The sequence below is a fragment of the Schistocerca nitens genome, chromosome 3, assembly GCF_023898315.1.
Source record: "Schistocerca nitens isolate TAMUIC-IGC-003100 chromosome 3, iqSchNite1.1, whole genome shotgun sequence".
In the NCBI taxonomy this organism is placed as follows: Eukaryota; Metazoa; Arthropoda; class Insecta; order Orthoptera; family Acrididae; genus Schistocerca; species Schistocerca nitens.
In genome coordinates this window covers 454,280,260-454,305,903 of record NC_064616.1, presented here as the reverse complement: position 1 = coordinate 454,305,903, position 25,644 = coordinate 454,280,260, and the positions used below count along the sequence as shown (strand labels likewise).

The 25,644-nt window shown below is 40.0% G+C and overlaps 1 protein-coding gene across 1 annotated transcript in view; it reads right to left on the bottom strand.

The window, feature by feature from the left end:
- The window catches only part of LOC126248382 (uncharacterized), a 549,077-nt gene that overhangs the window by 143,824 nt on the left and 379,609 nt on the right, over positions 1-25,644 (bottom strand). The window contains exons 24-28 of the mRNA XM_049949323.1: positions 24,841-24,933; positions 24,284-24,349; positions 17,241-17,327; positions 6,748-6,852; positions 2,097-2,171 (exon numbers count right to left, since the gene is read on the bottom strand). Coding sequence (XP_049805280.1) covers positions 2,097-2,171; positions 6,748-6,852; positions 17,241-17,327; positions 24,284-24,349; positions 24,841-24,933 — 426 coding nt within the window. The remainder of the gene's footprint in view (positions 1-2,096; positions 2,172-6,747; positions 6,853-17,240; positions 17,328-24,283; positions 24,350-24,840; positions 24,934-25,644) is intronic.

Genomic DNA, 25,644 nt, shown 5'->3' with positions numbered 1-25,644 from the left:
ACATTGTGGAGACCAATGAAATAAAGTGTTGAATCACTGGTTTTTTTTATCAACTATCTTTCTTCACAACACTAAATCCAGAATTCGAATCCTTTTCAGGGTTGGCTGAATGCAATGTTTTAATGCATGAAACCTGAACAGTTCAAATGTGGACAAATTTTTAAAAACATCTGCTAAGGGAAAGTTCACTGCTTGCCATGGAGTGATATTTTTTATGTGAAATAATGTACTGTATATTCAGCATTTTCAGTTGATTTCTGGTGTGTGATGATGTACACTCATTTCCCACATGTGTATACAATTATTACCCTCAACTTTCTTTATGCCTGACACACAGCAACTACACTCCTGGAAATTGAAATAAGAACACCGTGAATTCATTGTCCCAGGAAGGGGAAACTTTATTGACACATTCCTGGGGTCAGATACATCACATGATCACACTGACAGAACCACAGGCACATAGACACAGGCAACAGAGCATGCACAATGTCGGCACTAGTACAGTGTATATCCACCTTTCGCAGCAATGCAGGCTGCTATTCTCCCATGGAGACGATCGTAGAGATGCTGGATGTAGTCCTGTGGAACGGCTTGCCATGCCATTTCCACCTGGCGCCTCAGTTGGACCAGCGTTCGTGCTGGACGTGCAGACCGCGTGAGACGACGCTTCATCCAGTCCCAAACATGCTCAATGGGGGACAGATCCGGAGATCTTGCTGGCCAGGGTAGTTGACTTACACCTTCTAGAGCACGTTGGGTGGCACGGGATACATGCGGACGTCCATTGTCCTGTTGGAACAGCAAGTTCCCTTGCCGGTCTAGGAATGGTAGAACGATGGGTTCGATGACGGTTTGGATGTACCGTGCACTATTCAGTGTCCTCTCGACGATCACCAGTGGTGTACGGCCAGTGTAGGAGATCGCTCCCCACACCATGATGCCGGGTGTTGGCCCTGTGTGCCTCGGTCGTATGCAGTCCTGATTGTGGCGCTCACCTGCACGGCGCCAAACACGCATACGACCATCATTGGCACCAAGGCAGAAGCGACTCTCATCGCTGAAGACGACACGTCTCCATTCGTCCCTCCATTCACGCCTGTCGCGACACCACTGGAGGCGGGCTGCACGATGTTGGGGCGTGAGCGGAAGACGGCCTAACGGTGTGCGGGACCGTAGCCCAGCTTCATGGAGACGGTTGCGAATGGTCCTCGCCGATACCCCAGAAGCAACAGTGTCCCTAATTTGCTGGGAAGTGGCGGTGCGGTCCACTACGGCACTGCGTAGGATCCTACGGTCTTGGCGTGCATCCGTGCGTCGCTGCGGTCCGGTCCCAGGTCGACGGGCACGTGCACCTTCCGCTGACCACTGGCGACAACATCGATGTACTGTGGAGACCTCACGCCCCACGTGTTGAGCAATTCGGCGGTACGTCCACCCGGCCTCCCGCATGCCCACTATACGCCCTCGCTCAAAGTCCGTCAACTGCACATACGGTTCACGGCCACGCTGTCGCGGCATGCTACCAGTGTTAAAGACTGCGATGGAGCTCCGTATGCCACGGCAAACTGGCTGACACTGACGGCGGCGGTGCACAAATGCTGCACAGCTAGCGCCATTCGACGGCCAACACCGCGGTTCCTGGTGTGTCCGCTGTGCCGTGCGTGTGATCATTGCTTGTACAGCCCTCTCGCAGTGTCCGGAGCAAGTATGGTGGGTCTGACACACCGGTGTCAATGTGTTCTTTTTTCCATTTCCAGGAGTGTATTTGTTGACCCAACAATGGACATCACACTGCACATGAACAATATATCTATAATTTCAAAGTAAGAAAAATGCCTACACATTCTGAATGATTAAAATAAGTATGGTTGTATGCCGATTACCATAATTTTTAGGCATGCATTTTTAACTTTTAACCTACTTTAAAGTAATGAAGTGTATGAACCCTTTCTCTGTTTAGAAGAGTGTTAAAAAAATAAAAAATAAGTTTTAAGATCAGTTATTTCTTTGGTTTCCATTCATTAGCCCATCTTCTTTGAAACTGAAAAATAAGTAAAACACACTAAATTGAGATTTATGCTAAAGACACATACCCAGTCATCAGTAACCTCATTAATATCTGCTTCAGACTCTTGTCTTTCCCATCCAAACCAAGAATATGAAAGTGCCTGAAATACAGAATGTCATGCAATTAATCATTTAATAGCCTGGTGTGGTATGCACTCAAAACAGTCAAATTTTATTGGCTACTTGACTACATTGTTAATTTCTATACACTGTGGTGTGATTTTGTAAATAGCAAGAAGATACTATATTCTCTTGGTCTAACATAACATGAAGGCTGTAGGAGGCATCAATTGTATGACTTGGAGATCATTTGTGGATCTGAAGCAAATGAGAATAATTGTTCTTTTTAAGCAAATTGTCACACATTGTGAATTTGTTTATGAAAAAAACTGGAAACAGGTCAAATAAAACATCTGAGTAATACAGTAGATTTCCCGCAAAAAATTGGCAGCATAAATCATGGCGATAAAATGATGCTTAGATAAATTTGCGTGCATAGGAATTATGGAATAAAAAGAAAACTTTGCAAAGAAGAAGCAGGATATGGTAAACCAATTAGTTAACACCACAATTAGCAAGGAAAAGTTATTTTCTCTATTTTTTGCATCCATATTATCATACAAGTGATTAAGTAATTGGATATGCATGCAGTGCCACAAGTTATGACTAGGATAACATAGCATGGTGCCATTGTCTGTTGGCCAATATAGATGATTTACTCAACATGTTAATATTGTACATGCAGAAAGTAACAGAGGAAAACTTGAACGCCCATAAAGGCTCACAGCAAATTGTGGCTGAAATTCTGAGACAAGACAAATACACTCCTGGAAATGGAAAAAAGAACACATTGACACCGGTGTGGCAGACCCACCATACTTGCTCCGGACACTGCGAGAGGGCTGTACAAGCAATGATCACACGCACGGCACAGCGGACACACCAGGAACCGCGGTGTTGGCCGTCGAATGGCGCTAGCTGCGCAGCATTTGTGCACCGCCGCCGTCAGTGTCAGCCAGTTTGCCGTGGCATACGGAGCTCCATCGCAGTCTTTAACACTGGTAGCATGCCACGACAGCGTGGACGTGAACCGTATGTACAGTTGACGGACTTTGAGCGAGGGCGTATAGTGGGCATGCGGGAGGCCGGGTGGACGTACCGCCGAATTGCTCAACACGTGGGGCGTGAGGTCTCCACAGTACATCGATGTTGTCACCAGTGGTCGGCGGAAGGTGCACGTGCCCGTCGACCTGGGACCGGACCGCAGCGACGCACGGATGCACGCCAAGACCGTAGGATCCTACGCAGTGTCGTAGGGGACCGCACCACCACTTCCCAGCAAATTAGGGACACTGTTGCTCCTGGGGTATCGGCGAGGACCATTCGCAACCGTCTCCATGAAGCTGGGCTACGGTCCCGCACACCGTTAGGCCGTCTTCCGCTCACGCCCCAACATCGTGCAGCCCGCCTCCAGTGGTGTCGCGACAGGCGTGAATGGAGGGACGAATGGAGACGTGTCGTCTTCAGCAATGAGAGTCGCTTCTGCCTTGGTGCCAATGATGGTCGTATGCGTGTTTGGCGCCGTGCAGGTGAGCGCCACAATCAGGACTGCATACGACCGAGGCACACAGGGCCAATACCCAGCATCATGGTGTGGGGAGCGATCTCCTACACAGGCCGTACACCACTGGTGATCGTCGAGGGGACACTGAATAGTGCACGGTACATCCAAACCGTCATCGAACCCATCGTTCTACCATTCCTAGACCGGCAAGGGAACTTGCTGTTCCAACAGGACAATGCACGTCCGCATGTATCCCGTGCCACCCAACGTGCTCTAGAAGGTGTAAGTCAACTACCCTGGCCAGCAAGATCTCCGGATCTGTCCCCCATTGAGCATGTTTGGGACTGGATGAAGCGTCGTCTCACGCGGTCTGCACGTCCAGCACGAACGCTGGTCCAACTGAGGCGCCAGGTGGAAATGGCATGGCAAGCCGTTCCACAGGACTACATCCAGCATCTCTACGATCGTCTCCATGGGAGAATAGCAGCCTGCATTGCTGCGAAAGGTGGATATACACTGTACTAGTGCCGACATTGTGCATGCTCTGTTGCCTGTGTCTATGTGCCTGTGGTTCTGTCAGTGTGATCATGTGATGTATCTGACCCCAGGAATGTGTCAATAAAGTTTCCCCTTCCTGGGACAATGAATTCACGGTGTTCTTATTTCAATTTCCAGGAGTGTATCTTGCGTTGAGAGGAATGAGGTGGTGTTATACTAATGGCTGAGGATACTTGAACGAGAGTGAGCAGTCAGCATGACCTGGCATCTGACATACCATTGTGGATACATTTATGGAAGAGAATTTAAATTTTTTATCTTTGATCATTTCTCAGGGAGTTCGCATTTCATGGGTATAATGGAAGATTTTATGTGACTAAAATGCTGGAAGATATGCAAAAGGGTGATTATAATTGACAGGTTATTATAATTATAAGGTCAATAGAATCACATCATCACTACTATATTTACAAGATTACTCTGACAGTGAAAAGTTTTTCGATGATAGAGTCTGAACTGAGAGTCTTGAATTTCACACCAGAATTCAAACAGAAGAGCATGGTGTGTGAACACCTTAAGTCTCCTGTAAAGAGATTCCACCATATGCCACCCATTAGGAAGCTGTTTTTACAGTATTTTGGGACTTATGAGGACCTTCCTCACTCAATTACACACCAAAACCTTTTACCACCAATGCTTCACACTCACATTTCTGTAAGTTGTCACTAAGAAACAGTTAAGCATAATTCTCGAAGTAGTTGCACTTTTTCTTTTTGACACTGTCTAGTCTCACTTGGCAAATAGAACTGTAGTCATTCAGGAAGGATCCAGAGGAAATACCACATAATTCAGATCTTGACACTTCTGATTACGTGTTCAGTCCACTGAAATTCATGGGTGGCCAGACATTCTCCTCTGAAATCAGGTATGTGGTAGTTGTTCTATGACCAAACCACCAGACTCAATACGGGAATCTCTAAACTGCTGGTGCAATGCAATAAAGTCTTCAACTGCTGTGCAACTGAGTGGAAAAACTAAAAGTTGTTCTTGGATGGCCTGGAGGCTATACACAAAGTTATAGTTAATACTATCATTTTTCTATAGCTAGTGTGGAGGCTGATACTTCTAGCATTGGTCACTGTAGAGTTACACAGTTTCGTGAACACTTCAAAAAATTTGTATCAATTCAGACATAATATGCAAACTCTTTGCAGGCATTGATTGACATGTATCTTGAGGTACAGTTTGCAGATACCAATTTCAATGTGGCCAATACTTTTGGAGAGTAAGGGTATTGTCATTTTATGCAGCATGAAAAAGAGTAGATATAAATTGAATCCACGATAAGTTCAATCAGATCTCTTCATGAGTGGACTCTGCTTTTGCAGTGATTCCTAACATGGACCAGCTTTCAGAACACTAATGATAATCAACAATTCTTCCCCTATCACTGCACAGAAAATGTTCTAATTTCCATTTCTTTCTTCTTATGTTGAGCAGTGTATTATAAGAATACATTACAAAAACATACTTTCAGTATATAATCTTATCAGACAGCAGAACACTGAGTCGTTGACAGCCCAACAGACAAGACTGAAAACTGTGCATCATCCAAGTTTTACTCCTAAATTGTTTACATTCTACTATACCTTTCCATTACCATATTTTCAGTAAATGACTTTTATAATATACCACAACTAAAATTTTATTGCACCTGTGAAAAGACAAGCTGACCCACTTTCAATCTTGCTAAAAATCTCATTCTGTTTTACATCTTGCCTAATACATACTTTCATAGTGTAAATCCCAGGAAGTTCCATTGTTTACTGAAACACAATGCTATGATGATTATATAATTGAGGGTGTCACAGTACAGAATGCAAATACGTGAACAACTGGTAATGCCCATATGATCTGTTGTACCATAAAGAGTTACTGTTGAAAAATAAGTGGAATCTTGTAAAGTTAACAATTAGAATGTGAATAGCACTGCTTCGAAATGCACATGTGGTCAGTTCAAATCCTTCATGTCGGACAGCATAGACAGATATCATAATGAATGACACACCAAATAATACACTGGCCAAACACACTGAATGTCTATTTTTCTCTCAGTTGTGGCACTGGTCATCACACCTGTGGACTAAAGGTTCTAAATACAATCCTCCATTTGATGATCTCAAACACTGCTAAACTATGGCTACCTAAATACAATCTTCAGTAATGGAAGTAAAGATGTTAAAAACTTCCAGTGTGCATGACTTAGCTCACCTTAACCTTTCTCTTCACACACAACAATCAACAACCACACTCCAGAAGCTAGTATCTCCCCCTACCCATCTCTCCCATACCCCCCCCCCTCCTGCCACCCGCCCCCCCTTCTCTCTCTCTCTCTCTCTCTCTCTCTCTCTCACACACACACACACACACACACACACACACACTATTTTTACAATTTCTGGCTCCACTAGCTGAATTGCAGAATAACAGTTACTAAAGAGCTTATTGAAAAAATGGGTTTTATTCTATAAGGAAGATTCCATGGATATTAACTGGTGAAACATATAATAAGGTAATTTGTGCTACCTTAATTAATAAACAGTGGAAATACTTACAAGGTTGTCTTCAGCTTCATGAGACAAGTGAGACAAGGAAGCTTCTTCAGGGCTTGTGTTAATATCTCTTTTAAAACTGTAAATTTCAGTTGTGTAATCAGAAGTCTGAAATAAAGACATAACACAGTTCTCTATGTACACAGCTATATACTGTAGTCTTCCAAAATTACACTGAAGAGCCAAAGAAACTGATACACCTGCCCAATATCGTGTAGGGCTCCCACAAGCATGCAGAAGAGCCACAACACGACGGGGCATGGACTCAACTAATGTCTGATGTAGTGCTGGAGGAAATTGACACCATGAATCCTGCAGGGCTGTCCATAAACCTGTAAGAGTACGAGGGGGTGGAGGTCTCTTCTGAACAGTATGTTGCAAGGCATCCCAGATATGCTCAATAATGTCTATGTCTGGGGAGTTTGATGGCCAGCAGAAGTGTTCAAATTCAGAAGAATGTTCTTGGAGCCACTCTTTAGCGATTCTGGACATGTGGGGTCCTGCTGGAATTGCTCAAGTCCATCAGAACACACAATGGACACGGATGGATGCAGGTGATCAGGCAGTGTGCTTACGTACATTTCACCTGTCTGAGTCATATCTAGACTTATCAGGAGTCCCATATCACTCCAACTGCACACACCCCACACCATTATAGAGCCTCCTTCATCTTGCACAGTCCCCTGCTGGCATGCAGGGTCCATGGATTCATGAGGTTGTCTCCATACCCTTACATGTCAATCTGCTCAATACAATTTGAAACATGACTTGTCCGACCAGGCAACATGTTTCTAGTCATCACCAGTCCAATGTCTGTGTTGACTAGCCCAGGCAAGGCATAAAGCTTTGTGTCATGCTGTCATCAAGGGTACACAAATGGGATTCGGCTCCAAAAGCCCATATCAATGACGTTTTGTTGAATGGTTCACAAATGTTGATGGCCCAGCACTGACATCTGCAGCAATTTTCAGAAGGGCTGCACTTCTATCACATTGAATGATTCTCTTCAGTTGTCGTTGGTTCCAGTCTTGCTGGATCTTTTTCCAGCTGCTGCAATGTCAGAGATTTGATGGTTTACCGGATTCCTGATATTCACAGTACACTCGTGAAATGGTCTTACTGGAAATCCTCACTTCATCGTTACCTCGGAGATGCTGTGTCTCATTGCATGCGCACTGGCTATAACACCAGGTTTAAACTCACTTAAATGTTGATAACCTGCCATTGTAGCAGCAGTAACCAATCTAACAGCTGCGCCAGACACTTGTTGTCTTATATAGGCATTACTGACTGTAACGCCACATTCTGCCTGTTCACATATCTCTGTATTTGAATGCGCATGTCTATACCAGTTTCTCTTGCACTTCAGTGTATATGCATCATACTCAATACACAAGGATTAGTATTACAACATGAGACATAACTCACACTATCTTCAGTTTGATTTCCAGATTCCTTTTGTTGGACAATTAGAAAATCAGTGGCCCACTTGGACAATGAAATACTGAGTTTCACATTACTTAGGATGAAATTCTGAACAGGAAGTGTACTACATCCACAACCACATCCACACCTGCATCTGCACCTGAATTTATATACATTCTCCACAAGCCACCCACAGTGCATGGCAGTTCCACTCTCAAATGAAATGGAGGAAAAAGTGACTGTTTATATGCCTCCGTATGGGCCCTAATGTTTCTTATCTTGTCTTCACGGTTCTTAGAAAAGTACCCTACCAGTGGGCATTGTGATGGAGGCAGAAGACCTGGTGTGGGCAGCACAGCAGAACTGTGCAAATATCTACCATATAGGTTGCACGCGACACATAGTATGGGCATATCCATTGACAGAAGTGTTTACCAGTGAGTGGCAGTAAGCCGGGTGGGAAAGTGCTTACACTGATTTCAACCACCACATATCTCGCCATGAACTTCATGTCGAAGATTGTTGTAGACTGTTCAGTCATCACTCGCATACTGAGTTTATAACTGTACATGCGTACACATGGTTTTGGCCAGTCTGCTTCCTGTAGATTGACTCACATGGAGAGTTTTCATTTCCTGTTCCCCAGTTATAATTGAGCCACCATCAGCCCATGAAGTACCTGTGTCAACAGTGTAGTGTAGCAGCATTGTCACACACATGCAGAAACTAAACACACAATGTATATTGATAGCTACAGATATGATCTGCAGTCAGCTGCAAATGTCTGTTACCTAAATTTTCTCAATAGTGTTTTGCAGAAACAACATCATCTTCCCTCAAGGAATTCCCATTTGAGTACACAAAACATCTCAGTAATACTTGTATGTTGATCAAATCTACCAGTAACAAATCTAGTAGCAACCTCTGAATTGCTTCAATTTCTTCCTTTAATCTGAACTGGAGGGGATTTCAAACACTCAAGCAGTACTGAATAATGGGTCACATTAATGTTCCATATGCTGTCTTCTTTGTAGATGGGCTACACATTCCTAATATTCTCTCAATAAACCAAAGCCAACCATTTGCCTTCCCTATAACTGACCTTACATGCTAGTTCCATCTTGTATTGCTTCGCAATTGCAGCACACTACTGACGTTCTATCTGAAAATTATAAGTTTATTATTCCTACTCACCTGCATAAACATACTTTTTTCTACAATTAGAATATGGTGGCATTCATTACATCAAATAGAAATTCTATCTAAGTCATCCCATAGCCTCCTACAGTCACTCAAATATGATACACCACGGCATCATCAGCAAACAGATTACAGATTGCTGTTCACGCAATTTATGTACACAGAGAACATGAGTAGTCCAATCGTACTGCCCTAGGACACCCCTAACAATGTCTTTGTCTCTGATGAACACTCGTCACCCAGGACAAATTACTTGATTTTATTATTTGAAGGGACTTAAAGCTACTCATATATCTGGGAACCTATTCCAGATGCTCAGACATTAATTAAAGTCTGCTGTGGGGCACTATGACAAACGATTTCTGGAACTCCAGAAATATGGAATGTACCTGTTACCTTTCATCCATGGTTTGCAGTGTGTTATGCGATAAAGTGTCAAATTGAAATTTGCAAGAGTGATGGTCTCTCAATCGCAGCTGATCTGCAGACATAAGTTTTTCTGTCGCATGGAAATTTATTATATTCAGACTTAGAATAAGTTCAAGAATTCTGGAGTAAACTGATGTTAAGGATATTGGTATGTAATTTTATAATATCATTCTTTTGACCTTATATACAGGAGTCACCCCCACTTTTTCCAGTTGTTTGGGACTTTGTGCTAGACAAGAGATTTGCAATAAATCCAAGCTAGGTAAGGAGCTAACTCTGAAGAGCACACACTGTAAAAATGCACTGGAATTCCATCTGGACCTGTCAACCTATTTGTTTTCAAATCTTTCAGTTGGTTCTCACTGCTGGGGATGACTATTACTATGGTCTCCATACTGAGGTCTGTGTGATGGTCAAATGATGATATGGGTGTACATCCTTCTGCATGAATTTCTACTAATTTTTGCCTGTTGGCATTTCTGTGGTTTTTCTTGAACCAAAAGTACCAAAATTTCTGCTTCCTTGATTTTTCCAAGTTTTGTTATTAAACTATGGTGGGTCTTTTCAGTCATTAATCCACGTACTCAGCACATACTTCTCCAGAGCATGATCTGCAATGAGTTTAAACATTGGCCATAATTTGTCTACATCCATCATACTGGAACTAAATTATGTCCATCATTGTCTATGTATGATCCTAACAACTGCTTATCTGTTCTTTCTAGCATAAATACTCTCCTAGCCTTCTTGATGCAGTTATTAAGTTTAGCAGCCATAGTCACAATGATGACATCAAGTTAACTAATCCCCGTCTCTATGCTGACAATGTTGATAAGATCAGACCTGTTCGTAGTTATAAGGGATAAAATATTTCCATTGCGTGTGAGTTGTCACATTAGCTGCTGCAGACAATTTTTGGAAAAGCTGTGTTCAGAACTGTGTAGTCATTTCCTGCATGTAGTGGACTCCTGACCTGTTTAATGGAACCTTGAAATCCAGAACCCTATAGCACAAGTCGAAAAATCTGCAACTTATACAGTTGCAGAACCGTCTGAGCCTTTGATTAAGATCCTCCCCTCAGCTCTGTACTGAAGGACCACAGTTGATTCTACAGTTTATTCTGTCAACAATAATACAGACTGTCTCAAGGAAGGAAGTTTTAAGTGAATTTTTATCTGCTTTTTTAAATAGATATATTTTGCATTTATTTTTGGTAGGTTTGACTGTTCAGTTTAGCTACAACTACCTTGCAGTCACTAATCCCTGTATCTGTCAAGATGCTCCTTATTTTGTCGGGATTATTTGTTGCAAAGAAGTTAAGTATGTTTTTGCAACCATTTATGCTTTGAGCTGAGTTACTAAACATGGTTTTCCAAAATTCCTTCACAAGATGAAGTAAATATCTCAGAATTCAAACCAAGAACAACTGCCAACATTAATAACTTAAAAGTATATATCCTTCGTGTAGTGAACCAGGTTAAAACATTTGAGAAAGGCAAGGCTTCATGTCCAGATTGTACACCACTCCGATTTCTTTCAGAGTATGCTGATACAATAGCTCTGTACTTAGCAATCATATACAACCACTCACTCATAGACAGATCTGTACTCCGCCACTGGAAAGTTGCACAAGTGAAACTAACACCAAGAAAGGAAAAAGGAGTAATCCGTTGAATTACAGATCCATATCACTAATGTGGATTAGCAGTAGGGTTTTTGAATACATACTGTGCTCGAGCATTATGAGTCACCTCAAAGAAAACGACTTACTGACAAATAGCCAACAAGGCTTCAGAAAATATCATTCTTGTGAAAGACAACTAGCTCTTTATTCTCACAAAGTAATGTGTGCTATTGACAGCGGATGTCAAATTAATTCCACATTTTCAGATTTCCAGAAAGTTTTTGACACCCTTACCCACAAGCGACTTCTAATTAAATTGTGTGTCTATGAAGTATAATCTCAGTTGTGTGACTGGACTTGTGATTTCCTGTCAGAAAGGCCGAAGTTCATAATAACTGACAGAGTCATCAAGTAAAACAGTAGTAATATCTGGCATTCCCCAAGGAAACGTTATAGGCCCTCTATTGTTCCTGATCTACATAAAGGATTTAGAATACGATTCGAGAAGATGTCTTAATTTGTTTGCAGATGATGCTGTCATTTACCGCCAAGTAATGTTGTCAGATGATCAAAACAAATTGCAAAATGATTTAGAGTCTACTGGTATGGTGCAAAAATTGGAAATTGATTCTAAATCATGAAATATGTGAAGTCATCCACATGAGAACTAAAAAGAATCTGTTAAACTTCTGTTACATGATAAATCACACAAATCTAGACAGTAAAACCTCAACTAAATACTTAGGGATTACTATTACAAATAATTTAAACTGGAATGATCAAACAGATACTGTTGTGGTGGAAAGCAAATCAAAGACTGATTTATTGGATGAACACCTACTTCTGGAGAATTGCTGTGCGGTGTGGGATCCACATCAGATGGGATTGATTGAGTACATCGAAAAAATTCAAAGAATGCAGCTCATTTTTTACTATCACAAAACAGGGGAAAGAAAGACATGGCTAAGACACACAAATTGGGGTGGCTGTCATTAAAACAAAGACGCTTTTCGCTGTGGCAGTACCTTCTTGCGAAAGTCCAAACACCAACTTTCTCGTCAGAGGGTGAAAATATTTTGTTGGCACCAACCTACATAGTGAGAAATGGTCGTCACAATAAAATAAGAGAAACTGGAGCTCACAGAGAAATATTTAAGTGTTCGTTTTTTCAGCATACTGTTTGAGGGTGGAACAGCAGAGAAGTTGCTTATAGATGGTTCAATGAAAACTCTGTCACACAATTGTGAATTGCAGGGTAATCATGTAGATGTTTTATGAGTTTTTAATATGATATAATATGACCTTTTGTTTCCTCTTTAAGCAATTTCATCTTTTCAGTCACTTGAGAGCCACCTCTTCTCCCTTTCGTCTCTGCATCTTCTTCCATAATCATCTTAGCATCATACTCAACTTTGGACCTTATTATGCTTAAAATTCCAAGAAATGTTTTTTATACACCCTCAAAGGTCCCTATTGTATCTGAACAGTGTAGATGGTGCTCTATAACAGTTTCTTTTTCGATTTTCTGAAGAATGTGTGTGGATCGTGGCTACTTGAATAGTCTGTTGAATGCATTGTCTTGCAAAGTCCAAACCTTATAGTGAAACACTCCAATGTCATTCCTAGCAATTTCCTTAGTTTTACACAAGTGGGTAGTTTTATGGTTACAATATACTTTCCACCCTTTGTTTCTTTTAGTCAGTTTTTCTATTTTCCATTTGGTTTTTATTTCATCCTTGTTTGTTAATACCTCTTTTTTGTCTCTTCTCCTTTTCTATTTCTTCTACAACGTCAGCGAAATCTTCACTTTCAAACATATTTCAATAAACTCATAATTACCACAAGCTGAATGCTCTTTATAACAAGATGTTCATACTAGAAGAGAAATAACAGCATTATTACACTGCTGACAATGTGACAGGTGTCCAACAATAAACACAAGTTTGCCAACCACAACTGAATATATCACAAAGCTATCCATTTTTGGGAATGAACATTTTCTAAGAATTTTCTTCAGAACTTAAATAGCAGGTTTTCTAATTAATGCTGTGTTGCCCTACATTTAGTATAGCAAAACAGCTGATTTTTGGCACAGAAAATAAATAGCCATGAGATGGAAACAAAATTTCATTTCAGATCATTAAAAGTAGCAGGTTTGGAAAAAAACTTGAACTTTTGAGAGTAGTTGAAACACCATATAGTAGGAACTGATGACAAATGTTCTCACCATTGAATTCACAACGTGAAAATGCACAGAGTAACATTTATAACCAAGAAATGACCATTTCCAAAAACAGCAGGTTTTGGAAGCAAACTACTTTAACAATGTTAATGGTAGCATGTTTTTATGTTGAAACATATTTCGTGGATCTGCAGCTTCACATGAGACAACACTGCTATATGTTGAAAGTTAATTTTTTACTCAAGAAAATTGTACATTCCAAGTCCTACATAATTAACAACAAAGAGTTCATGAAGTATGTTAAAGAACTAGTAAGTGATGATACACATTACCATTAACATGGGGCCTTGAGGCATGAAATTTTTTTAGAACTGTCATTCCTGTAAAAAAGAATTAATCATCCACAGAGGGTTTCAAGAGCCCAGCAATGATATTTTGCTCATCCACGCCTTTCCTATGCTTACTACAACACAAGGTCTATGTAGATGTGCCAAACAGCATAATACTATCACCATCGTCCTATGTATGTTCAATGGTACATTTGTCAAGACACTCTCCCAGAAGACAATATAGTGTGAAATTATCATTCACATGCAGTATTGGGTGATTTAGGAGACTAGGCAACTTGTTCCAATTATTTCATGATGCAGTTGCTATGTTTCTGTGGCTACTGCAATTGTACATGATCATCTTGTGCAACAAACGTGGTCAATATACAGTTTTTCTGTTGTGATGCCTTATTTATATCAATGAAAAATGAAAACAGCATTTAAAAATAACTGTTACTCCACAGTTGTACTACACAGTCATTTTTTACTTTAGACGGTTATTCAGTCCACTTCACAGCACAGACAAGTCTCTAACACAGACATTCTTGGAATATTCACAGATCTTTTAGTATCCCATCATTTACGTGTATTTGTCCATTTCTAACAGCACTGTACATGCTGGGCTGACACTGCAACACGGTCACCATTCTTACAGATGTGTACCATGGGTAGATGCAGCCCTGGCCTGCTAGTAACATTACCCCATGAGATCGCACGTAAACAGCAGACATCAACACAACTCATCAAGCTGTTTTAAAGTAAGCCTCACACAGTCTCTATGGCATTGTGTGGCACCACCCTCACCGATATGTGGTGCACAGATCAGAGTACGCAGCACTGCAGTTGTGGGCACCACTTTCCTAAATGAAATCACCTGCTGACTAAACACCACTGAAGTATCCATCTGCTGGTGGCTGCTTGGGCCAGTACATGCGCCATGCTCTATGCTGGCCATATCTACAGCCCGAAGTCACCTTTGCCACTGCCATGAGCACCTGCTGTCTGACACTCTACGCACTTCCATCAGCTGACATAAAGTGCAACACATCACAGGACTTCCATTGGCAGCCCTCGAGTGCAACGTGTCACTGGACTTCCATCAGGCACTTTCAAGTGCCACGCTGCACTGGACTTGGGTCTCAGCTGCCCTCAAGCTCAAGGCTGTGGGGCCTTTTGCCTTCATTTCCATGAGCCCCCTATCTGCTTGTCAGCAACTACGGCTTTCACGGGTCACGCCATTGTGAGTCTGGATTGACTTTTCAGTTTGTAATCAAGTAGTGTGGACACCACATCCCTTGAAACTGTGAACTGAGTTCTGTTTCACAGTTAATAAACAAACTGTTGTGACAGCTATCTGTATATTTCAGAAGTGTCTCCTGTAGCAATGCTCAATCTCGGACACTAAAAATGGATACTAATGACAAAAGCACTGGAACATCAGAGGTGAGGTGACTTTTTCTTCATACTCATTCTCAGTCACCAGGCCATGATGACAGATTTCTTTGTATTTTTAGCACCTGTAATGCATCTTTGTCTGCCTCCATAGTTTACTGGTCAGCTTAGATGGTTTCCATGCAGAGGGCCTGGATTCGATTCCCAGTACTGCCACAGTTTTTTCCTTGGTGAGAGGACTAGTACGTGGGGCACTCGGCCTCGTGATATCAAGTGAGGACTTACTTGACTAATTAGTAGTGGTTCCACAATATGGAAAGTCTGAAAAATAGCCGGGAGAGTATTGTGCTAACCACATTCCCATCCAAACTGCATCCGCATGATGCCACAAGGCAGAGGATGACACGGCAGCTGATAGACATCCTTGGAACTCATGACCTGAATCAGGAATGGCTCCGAGCACTATGGGACTTAACTTCTGAGGTCATCAGTCCCCTAGAACTTAGAACTACTTAACCTAACTGACCTAAGGACATCACACACATCCATGCCCAAGGCAGGATTCGAACCTGTGACCGTAGTGGTCGCTCAGCTCCAGACTGTAGCTCCTACAACTGCTCGGCCATCCACGCCGAACCTGAATGAGGAGCTTGAAATGTATCTTTGATACCACATCATGTAACCTTCATGTATCCTGTATGTACTTAATTCTATGGAACAGAGATGGTGACAGTATTCCAGTTTATCAGTGCACATATGGGTAGGGTTAGGAAACCTGTGACATAGTAGGTAGATCTGTCTTATTTAATGTATGGAACCAACTGAAATTCTAAACCTGGATGGACAAATAGGGGTTTGAACCTCACTGCTCCCCAATGTGTTAATTACTTAACCAATGATTATTACAAAAGTTTGCGATTATAAAAAAGAAAATTTGTTTCAGCCTCAAGATGGTTGTACTGTCATACAACCCTTGATCTTGAATCACTTCATTTGAGAAACAGGATCAAAACACAGATTTAATAATTCTGCTTCTGCTATGGCATTCAGTAGTAGTTAATTTGGTACTGGAAGGAACAGTCGAGGAAAAAAATTGTAGATGAAGACAAAAACCTAAAAATAAAAAAAAGAGATTGTATGGGACATTGGGAGTAATAGTTGCATATAGGTGAAAGATATAATGAGATGGGGTGCAACAGAATCAGAAACAGAAGACGCTTCCCTAGATTCTAGTCTTGTGTGTGGTGTTATGTTGACTGCACTTATTTCATCTTTTATATCTATTTCACTTGAACTCATATTGATTTTTTTTAGAGCCTCTGATACTTTGATGTCTTCTCCTTTGCTCTAATCCTTCCTTTATATAACAAATAACATTGTGAAACAAATTTCTATTAGCATGTGCTCTTCTCACAGATTCTGAATATTTCCACCCACTGATGTAGAGCTTTTTTCAGAGTAAACTAGTAATATCCTTGGTTAGATGTCCTATTTAAGACATAATCAAAGAACCTGAATATAACTTATAAATCTCGCTAAACATGCATGACAGTGTAACACAGTGGTAGTGATTACTTGAAAGTAAGCTAAGAACTGGTATTTAAATATTTTTACACAGGAAAGAAATAATATGCAACATATAGCACCTAAGTTTAAATACATAGTTTAATGGACTAACACATTACTGGCTCATCTTTAAGATTTAGCTAATTTCTGAGTGATGGATAGTCCAACAACAACAATGCTACATAAAGGGGTTACAGCTCCTATTAAACAAAACCATTCCTGTTATTAGGATTGTTACTTGAAACAACAAAGAAATTGAAAATCAAAGTAAACACAACTTTCAGCAATGCAGCCATGTAACTAACCTCAAAATAAATACATCAATAAATATTATACTAAAAATACTAACCAAATCATGTTCCTCAGTATCAATACTATCTTCTTCCTTCTCTTCGACTGCAGATATTTCACAATGCCGTACAGGAGATGCATGCCCCTGAAATGCAGAACTTCCTGCAATATCTGACAATGCATTGTTAACTTCTAGGTACAGTGCCACTTTTCCTGGCTGTAGAAATACCACATCCCGCACAATAAGAAATTGTTTTAGTTCAAATGGTTCTGAGCACTATGGGACTTAACATCTGTGGTCATCAGTCCCCTAGAACTTAGAACTACTTAAACCCAACGAACCTAAGGACACCACACACATCCATGCCCGAGGCAGGATTCGAACCTGCAACCGTAGCGGTCACGCGGTTCCAGACTGAAGCATCTAGAACTGCACGGCCACACTGGCCGGCTTTGTTTTAGTAACTGAAATATGTATTAGTGCACATAACACCCACAAACAATAAAGTGAAAGGTTTACAAGTTTAAAGATTATTAGTGTGTGCACTATATTTAAAAAACACAAAAATTCTTTTTTGGGTGGAGAGTTTCATACATTCGAAGTAGCCTTCATCATGAAACAATATTATTTGTAGATGATGCTATTCTACATATTTGGGAACACTATAATAACATTCTTCAGAAGTTCAGGTACAATAATTTTGCTACCATAACAACCCAAATCAGTTCCTCATATCGTAATTATTGATTCCATATCCACTGATAAACTTTTTCAAAATCAGAGAAAGCAGATGGAAATAAGTTATTATTGTTATAGTCTGTTTGTCATTTATCAATGCAATAAGTTCAGATTAAAACCTAGTGCAGAATATTTGCAGTGCACTTTTTTTATACCATTGACCTGCAATGGAGCCTCAATACAACCAATACATGACAAGGAGATATGCACAGAAATCTGTAACATATTTTTACACACAATGATGAAATAATAATCAAGAAACTTTTCTTCACACAGTTTTAAGTACGGAACTACAGTTGAGACAGCATAAGAAGATCCCCAACAGCTAGCAGTGCTGTTGTCAGCTTCCAACTGTGACTCGCAAACAGCTGGAGTTAGCCTCCTATAGAGCTGCGACAATACTGAGGCATTACCAAAGAGGTGTTTACATAATTGAATTATGTGATTGGTTGAGGTGGGAAACCTCCACACCCAGGCCTTTCCAACTGTCACGGATCTTCTTAATTTGCCTTGACTACAGCTAACTTCGTCAAATTTCACTGCTGCTGAACAAATCATATGAAAACATAAGGGGGAAACCTATTTATGGTATAAACAGTACTTTTAGATGATAAGCACACTGCCTATGTCACAGTAAAGCTGTGAACAGCCCAAATATTAGTTTGAAGACCTCAGTACTTTATTAGGCATGGTCCCCTCAAATTCTTTCAACCTTTGAACAGAATTATCCAGACAGTGTTGGGTAACTTTCTTCTCTATTTTATTCTGATCTCTGTGTCTGTCTATCTTGTGTTAGCTATCATAAAAGGAGTCACAATTTTGCCTTGTGCTACCACACGGTGAGTTTTCATGCAGTTTTGACAAAAGAGTATTGGTGCTGTATTGTAATGGCAAGCACTATTGTATCGCATGTTATGCATATGTCAAGAGTGTGATATATGAGTATATTCTGTCAGAAACTTCTGGACAAAATATCTAGATATGTGTAAATAACCTCAATATGTTTGTTACACATCTGGGGAATATAGAGTGAAGAGCCAAAGGCATAACTTACTCATGCAGTTAAGAAGGTGTACTACAGTAAAAACTCATTTTTATGTTGCTGCATTTTACATTTTCCTCTTTTTTTATATTCAGTTTTGTCGGTCCCAACAGAAGTCCTATTCTCTCAATAAAATGCTTTCCCATCATTAATGATTCCATGTTACATTTCCCGCATTTTAAGTTTCCTTTGACATCAATTTTTATGCAGAGTTCTGCTAAAAGTGCATTATATCCCTTCTCAGAGTCAGAATTTCCCTATTTCCCTTATCTTTGAATGGTGATCATTGCATGATTTGAAAGTTGGTGGTAATAATATATGCTCTACTTCCTCAGTGAAGATCAGATTTTGGAATTTAGTGAGCAGCCCCTTCCGTTTAGCATGTTGTATGTGTCCCACTTCAAACTTTCTATGAGATTTGTAATGCCCTCGAGATGGCTAAATGTACCAGTCACGGATCTTGCTGCTCTTCTTTGGACCTTCTCAAGCTCTTGAATCAGACCCAACTGGTAAGGGTCCCATACAGACGAGCAATACTGCTTGGAACAAAGCAGAAAATGCAGACTACACTCAAAGTTATTGATCATGTAATGTAGTGTGGTAAGAAAGATTTTCATAGTCAGCGTGTTGAGTCAAGGCTGCCAGTATCATAGGTTAGCAATGTTTGGAAGGGTGGGAAAGTGTGCAAGTCACTGCCTTAATGACACTCACGATCTGATGATAGTGACTCTAGTAGGAACTTTTCTTCTGCTCCTTGTGTTGCATTACAAGAGCTTTTATTTAATTTCACAATCCTTGACACAAATAAACACTGCTTTTGAAGATGGCTGTCTCTATAATAGGCTTTCGCAAACTGTCATTACCTCTGCATGAAATATGCTAATCTGTACTATGCTGGCAGTCTTAGGTTGGTATGACTTGATGTCAGACGTACACATTCCTCCTCAAGATGCCCCATAACATCATGACAGTGTCTGTCCATTTTCTCACCCATGACATACCCCAGCCAAGTGACCTCCTTGTTGGCAATAAGCTGTAGATTTCCTGCCAACTGTTCTCCATTTATGAAAACTGCCAACTTTAGTGTTTTACAAAATACTGTGTTTCAAGTTTTATTTACTTAATTTTACAATGATTATCAATAATAAGTCTCACATTAGAACACGAATATCATTTTAATTTACACCATTGGACACAATCAGAATGAAGAGGGAAACCCAAAACCCACGAATGTGTGTGTGTGTGTGTGTGTGTGTGTGTGTGTGTGTGTGTGTGTGTCAGCACCTGACCACTGCTTTTGTGACTGCTGCTTTGTATAGTGTGGAGAGACAAGCAGAGCTAACTGCTGTTAGAAGGAAACAAAAACAACTTCTTCAGATATTTTAAATAGACAAGATTTAAATTGTTTTAATTTAATATTTTGAATGACATAAAGAGAATTACAGTATGAGCAATTTACTCATTTTCATTTGTTGTATTTCCTATGCTTCCCTGTACTTTATACTTTCCTACATTTTACTGTTTTTTGGGTCAGTCCACCAAAAAGTGTTAAAATAGGGTTTTGGCTGCACAGTTGGGGACCAAGGTAAGGCCTTTCCTCCTTATCTTTGTTGTGGCACATGTGCAAGCAACTTGTGTTAGCCGTTGCAGGGTTCTTGAACATCATTGTCATTTATGGTAACAAAACATGCTGCAAACAGAAGACAATGACTGCTACTTTTGCTTGACCAAAGTGAAAGTGTAAACTGCAAAATCAAAACTATATACAAACCTGCCCTCAGCCATGAAGACAGTTCCTCGTGATGCTTCTCCATCTCCTATGCCACCAAGTGATTGGACCATTGATGAACAACGTATACAGATGTTATCCGATAGCAGTGGGAACAAAACAGCAGCAGCAACCAGTGTAACACATGTTGTTCCAGATCAAGAGTATTTGCCACCACAATCAACATCACCACATCACATTATATCGGGAGAACTTAATGAATTCTGTTGGGACTTTACTCTGTCACAGGCACAACCTGAGTTACTGACTTCATGACTACAAGGATGGAATTTGCTCATTCAGAGAGTTAAAGTGACTTCATATAGTAGGTGCCAGAATGTGTTTGAAACAACCTTTTCCTCCAATGGGTTTTTGTACTGCAGTGACATCAGCCATTTGTTTGGAACACTGTGTCACATTCACAACCCTAAAGAATGGAGACACTTTACTGATTCCTCAAGATCAAATTTAAAGGCAGTCCTCCTCCATAATAGTAAGAAATATCACTCAGTTCCAGTCCGATACTCAATTAACATGAAAGAGACTTATGAAACTTTGCGAGTTTTACTCAGTTACTTATACTATGATATGTATAACTGGAAATTGTGTGCAGATCTGAAAGTAACAGGATTATCAACTGGTATGCAACCAGGCTATATGAAGTACTGTTGCTTTCTGTGTGAGTGGAGCAGCCACAACAACAAAGAACATTACTTATGTAAAGAGCAGGCTAAGTGAAACGTCTACATTCCGGGTAAAAGGAGTATGTCATATAAATCGTTAGTAAACTCTGAAGATGTACATCTCCTACATCTGTATATTAAAATGCGGTTAACACAGACATTTGCGAAGATGCTGGACAGAGAAGGGGAAGCTTTTGCAAATCTGGGAAGAAAGATTCCCCACTAAAAGCAATGCAAAGATTAAAGAGGGAGTATTTTTTAGCCACCAAGTACGACAGCTTATGCAAGATACAGATTTTACCAACTCATTAAGTGAGACTGAAAAAGGTACAGGGAATGCCTTCAAGTCAGTGCATATGCAATTTATTGGAAACCACAAATCTGATGACTATAAAGAGATTGTGAATAACATGATCACATGTTTCCAACATATGAAGTGCCATATGGCACCAAAATTACATTTGCTTGATTTTCATCTGGACATTGCCCACCTCAAACTTTGGGGGATATAAGTGGTGAACATGGGGAATGCTTTCAACAAGACATTGCAATAATGGAAAAGTGGTTTGTAGGGTGGTGGAACTGCAGCATGTTAGCAGATTATTGTCAGTCCTTATTTGCCATAACCACGAAAAGAGAAAAACCATAATTTTATTCAAAGGGAAGACCACAAGTTAAAATGACTTTAACAGTGAAACCATAATATGACCACTGTACAGTATCCATTATTCTCCAGAGTGGCTTGAAGATATTTTCCCTTGCATTTTCATTACATCAAGATTCTATGATAAGGAACAGCGTAAAAGTAGACTTCGGACAACAAATTACAGTTTTTTTTTTCTTTAAATAGCATTTCTGCAATTAAAGTTTTATTTATACAGGGTTTGTTACACTGTTTTCATATACACAGTATTCTTTTAACTTACATCAGGGTGAGGAGAAAGTTTCTCAGAAAGTATCTTGTTATAGCTTACAGGTAACAATTTTCTGTAACTACAGAAATGACTATCTCAAGTAAACAATGGAAAAGTAGTATTTTTAGTAATTTAATGTGAAAGTATCATTTTTTTGCAAAATGTAAACAGATTTGTCAGTTTTACCATTCCCATGTAAACATGTCATAAATATGTGGGCATAAGTTTAATAATCTTGATAACTGAAAAGTATTTTAATAGTGTGATTGGATCCTGATTTTTTCTTCAATGTTGATTTTCTAGTACAACCTAAAAATGACTTAACTTCCCACACAAATAAATGATGGCCTACATGTGACATCAGTCAAAAATAACCTATTTCCAATTAACACCACTACAGTAACAGTTTTACATGCTAAGTCACATTTTCTGCCACTTTTGCATGAACCAGAAATAATGTATTTTCAAGAGATCTCTAGTGTGTTGTATCAATTAAAATGTATTTTTTCGTAATACGCAAGAAAAACCACATTGGCATTTGAACCTATTTCTACACTGTAGAAAATTCAAGCCTCTAACAACAAATGTTTCTATCTGTGAGCACAGCATTGCTCATAATGCAAAAGGCATATGGAACATATTAAGTAATGACTAATGACGTAATAAAACTAAAAATCAGTGTATATATACCATATGTGATCAAAGTAACCGGACACCACCACAAACACACATTTCTCATATTAGGTGAATTGTGCTGCCACCTACTGCAAGGTAGTCCATATCATCGACCTCAGTAGTCATTAGATATTGTGAGAAAGCAGAATGGGGCACTCCGTGGAACTCATGGACTTCCAACGTGGTCAGGTGATTGGGTGTCACTTTTGTCATAAATCTTTGTGAAAGATTTCCACACTCCTAAACAACCCTAGGTCCACTGTTTCCAATGTGATAGTGAAGTGTAAACATGAAGGGACATGTACAGCAAAAAAATATATAGGCCGACCTCGTCTGTTGACTGACAGAAACCGCTGACAGTTGAAGAGATTCGTAATGTGTAACAGGCAGGCATTTATCCAGACCATCACACAGGAATTCCAAACTGCATCAGGATCCACTGCAAGTACTATGACAGTTAGGTGGGAAGTGAGAAAACTTGGATTTCATGGTCGAGCGGCTGCTCATAAGCCACACATCACACTGGTAAATTCCAAATGACGGCTTGCATGGTGTGAGGAGCGTAAACCTTGGACAATTGAACTGTGGAAAAATGTTGCGTGGAGTGATGAATCATGGTACACAATGTGGCAATCCGATGGCAGGGTGTGGGTATGGCGAATGCTCTGCGAACATAATCTGCCAGTGTGTGTAGTACCAATAGTAAAATTCAGAGGTGGTAGGGTTATGGTGTTGTCATGTTTTTCATGGAGGGGATTGCACCCCTTGTTTTTTTGCATGGCACTATCACAGCACAGGCCTACATTGATGTTTTAAGCATGTTCTTGCTTCCCACTGTTGAAGAGCAATTCAAGAATGGCGATTGCATCTTTCAACATGATCGAGCAACTGTTCATAATGCACGGCCTGTGGCGCAGTGGTTACACAACATAAAGTCCCTGTAATGGACTGGCTTGCACAGAGTCGTTACCTGAATCCTACAGAACACCTCTGAGATGTTTTGGAACAACGACTTCGTGCCAAGCCTCACTGACTGACATTTATACCTCTCCTCAGTGCAGCACTGCATGAAGAATGGGTTGCCATCCCCCATGAAACCTTCCAGCACCTGATTGAACATATATCTGTGAGAGTGGAAGCTGTCATGAAGGCTGAGGGTGGGCCAACACCATACTGCATTCCAGCATTACCAATGGAGGGTGCCAGGAACTTGTAAGTCATTTTCAGTCAGGTGTTCGGATGCTTTGATCACATAGTGTATATATATCTTGAATTCTTACCGAGTCATCTGGATCTACTGTGTAGTCTACTATTGTTTCTTCTTTCACAAAGGCAGTCTCAGATTCCTGAAATGGGGTATATCAATTAGTCTTCCACATTGTTTTATGTTTAGTGGTGTTAACCTTAGAATAAAGGGTCATTGTTCAGATTACAGATTTGTTATGATTTTGAACTACTATGATATCTATTAGAGCTACCTATAACCTGTAAACAGAGCACTGTTTCTCACTACATCTAGGCAAAACACACACACACACACACACACACACACACACACACACACACACACACACACATAAACCATTCTTCACAGCAAAATATGAATTGAACTCCCCTCCCCTTTTTCGAAAGGTTTACAGGTGTTAAGTAAAGTAACTACTACATCACTAAGCTTCAAATGATTGTATAATGATTGAACATTTCATTGTTTCAGCTTATTTCCATAAAAACCTTAGTATAATATGTTAGTTTAACAACAGATGTCACACCTCCACATTTTTGCACAATGTAAGAGAACAGCAACTGCTTTCACAATCCAAACATAAAATATACTTACATCGTCCTTCACACTGTCTATAACAGCAGTTACCCCTTGGTTTCCTTCAGTATCAGTATCTGAAGCACTAACTACAGCTGGACAATCAGAGTTCTGAAACCAAGAAATACTTATTTTCATGAAATATACTAAAAAAAATAATAACAATTTGTGGGGTACTGTAAAGCCTCATTTAACACACTTTCACATGTAATGACAAGGATTAAAATCTTACTGATCTGCTAGCACTTCACTTTATACTACAATAGAGCATGTTCCACATGTATCAACATTCTTAGTGTTATATGACCACTCTACACTTTTCTTTGGATTTTAAGTGACACATATTACTTGAATCTATTTTCATAATAAAGTTGAACAACTACTTTTTCTTCTACTTCCTCATCTCCTCTTTACTTTCCATTTTACGCTGTGTATTACAAGCTACGATTCCCATATTTTCCTCAGTCTTCCCAGGTCTCATTTTCCTTTTGGTTCCTATTTCTTTATTTTTACTGGTAATTTTTCATTATCCATTGTTTGTAGATGTTCCATTCAACTTCTATTTTCTTCTGACTCTTCTTCTACAGTGCATACATTTAGTTCATTTCTGATTATATCATCACTCTTTTTGGGGTTCTATACTTAAATCTGGAAAATCAGAATCCTTATAGGATCACTTTGTGCATATGACACTACTTTTACAATACCAAGAAGGACTTAGACAAATTAAAATCACAAAGTGAAGAACAATTACGAGCATTTAATGACTGGTTTGAAATCAATGAGTGAAGAATCAAACCTGACAAAACAATAAGTATTCTA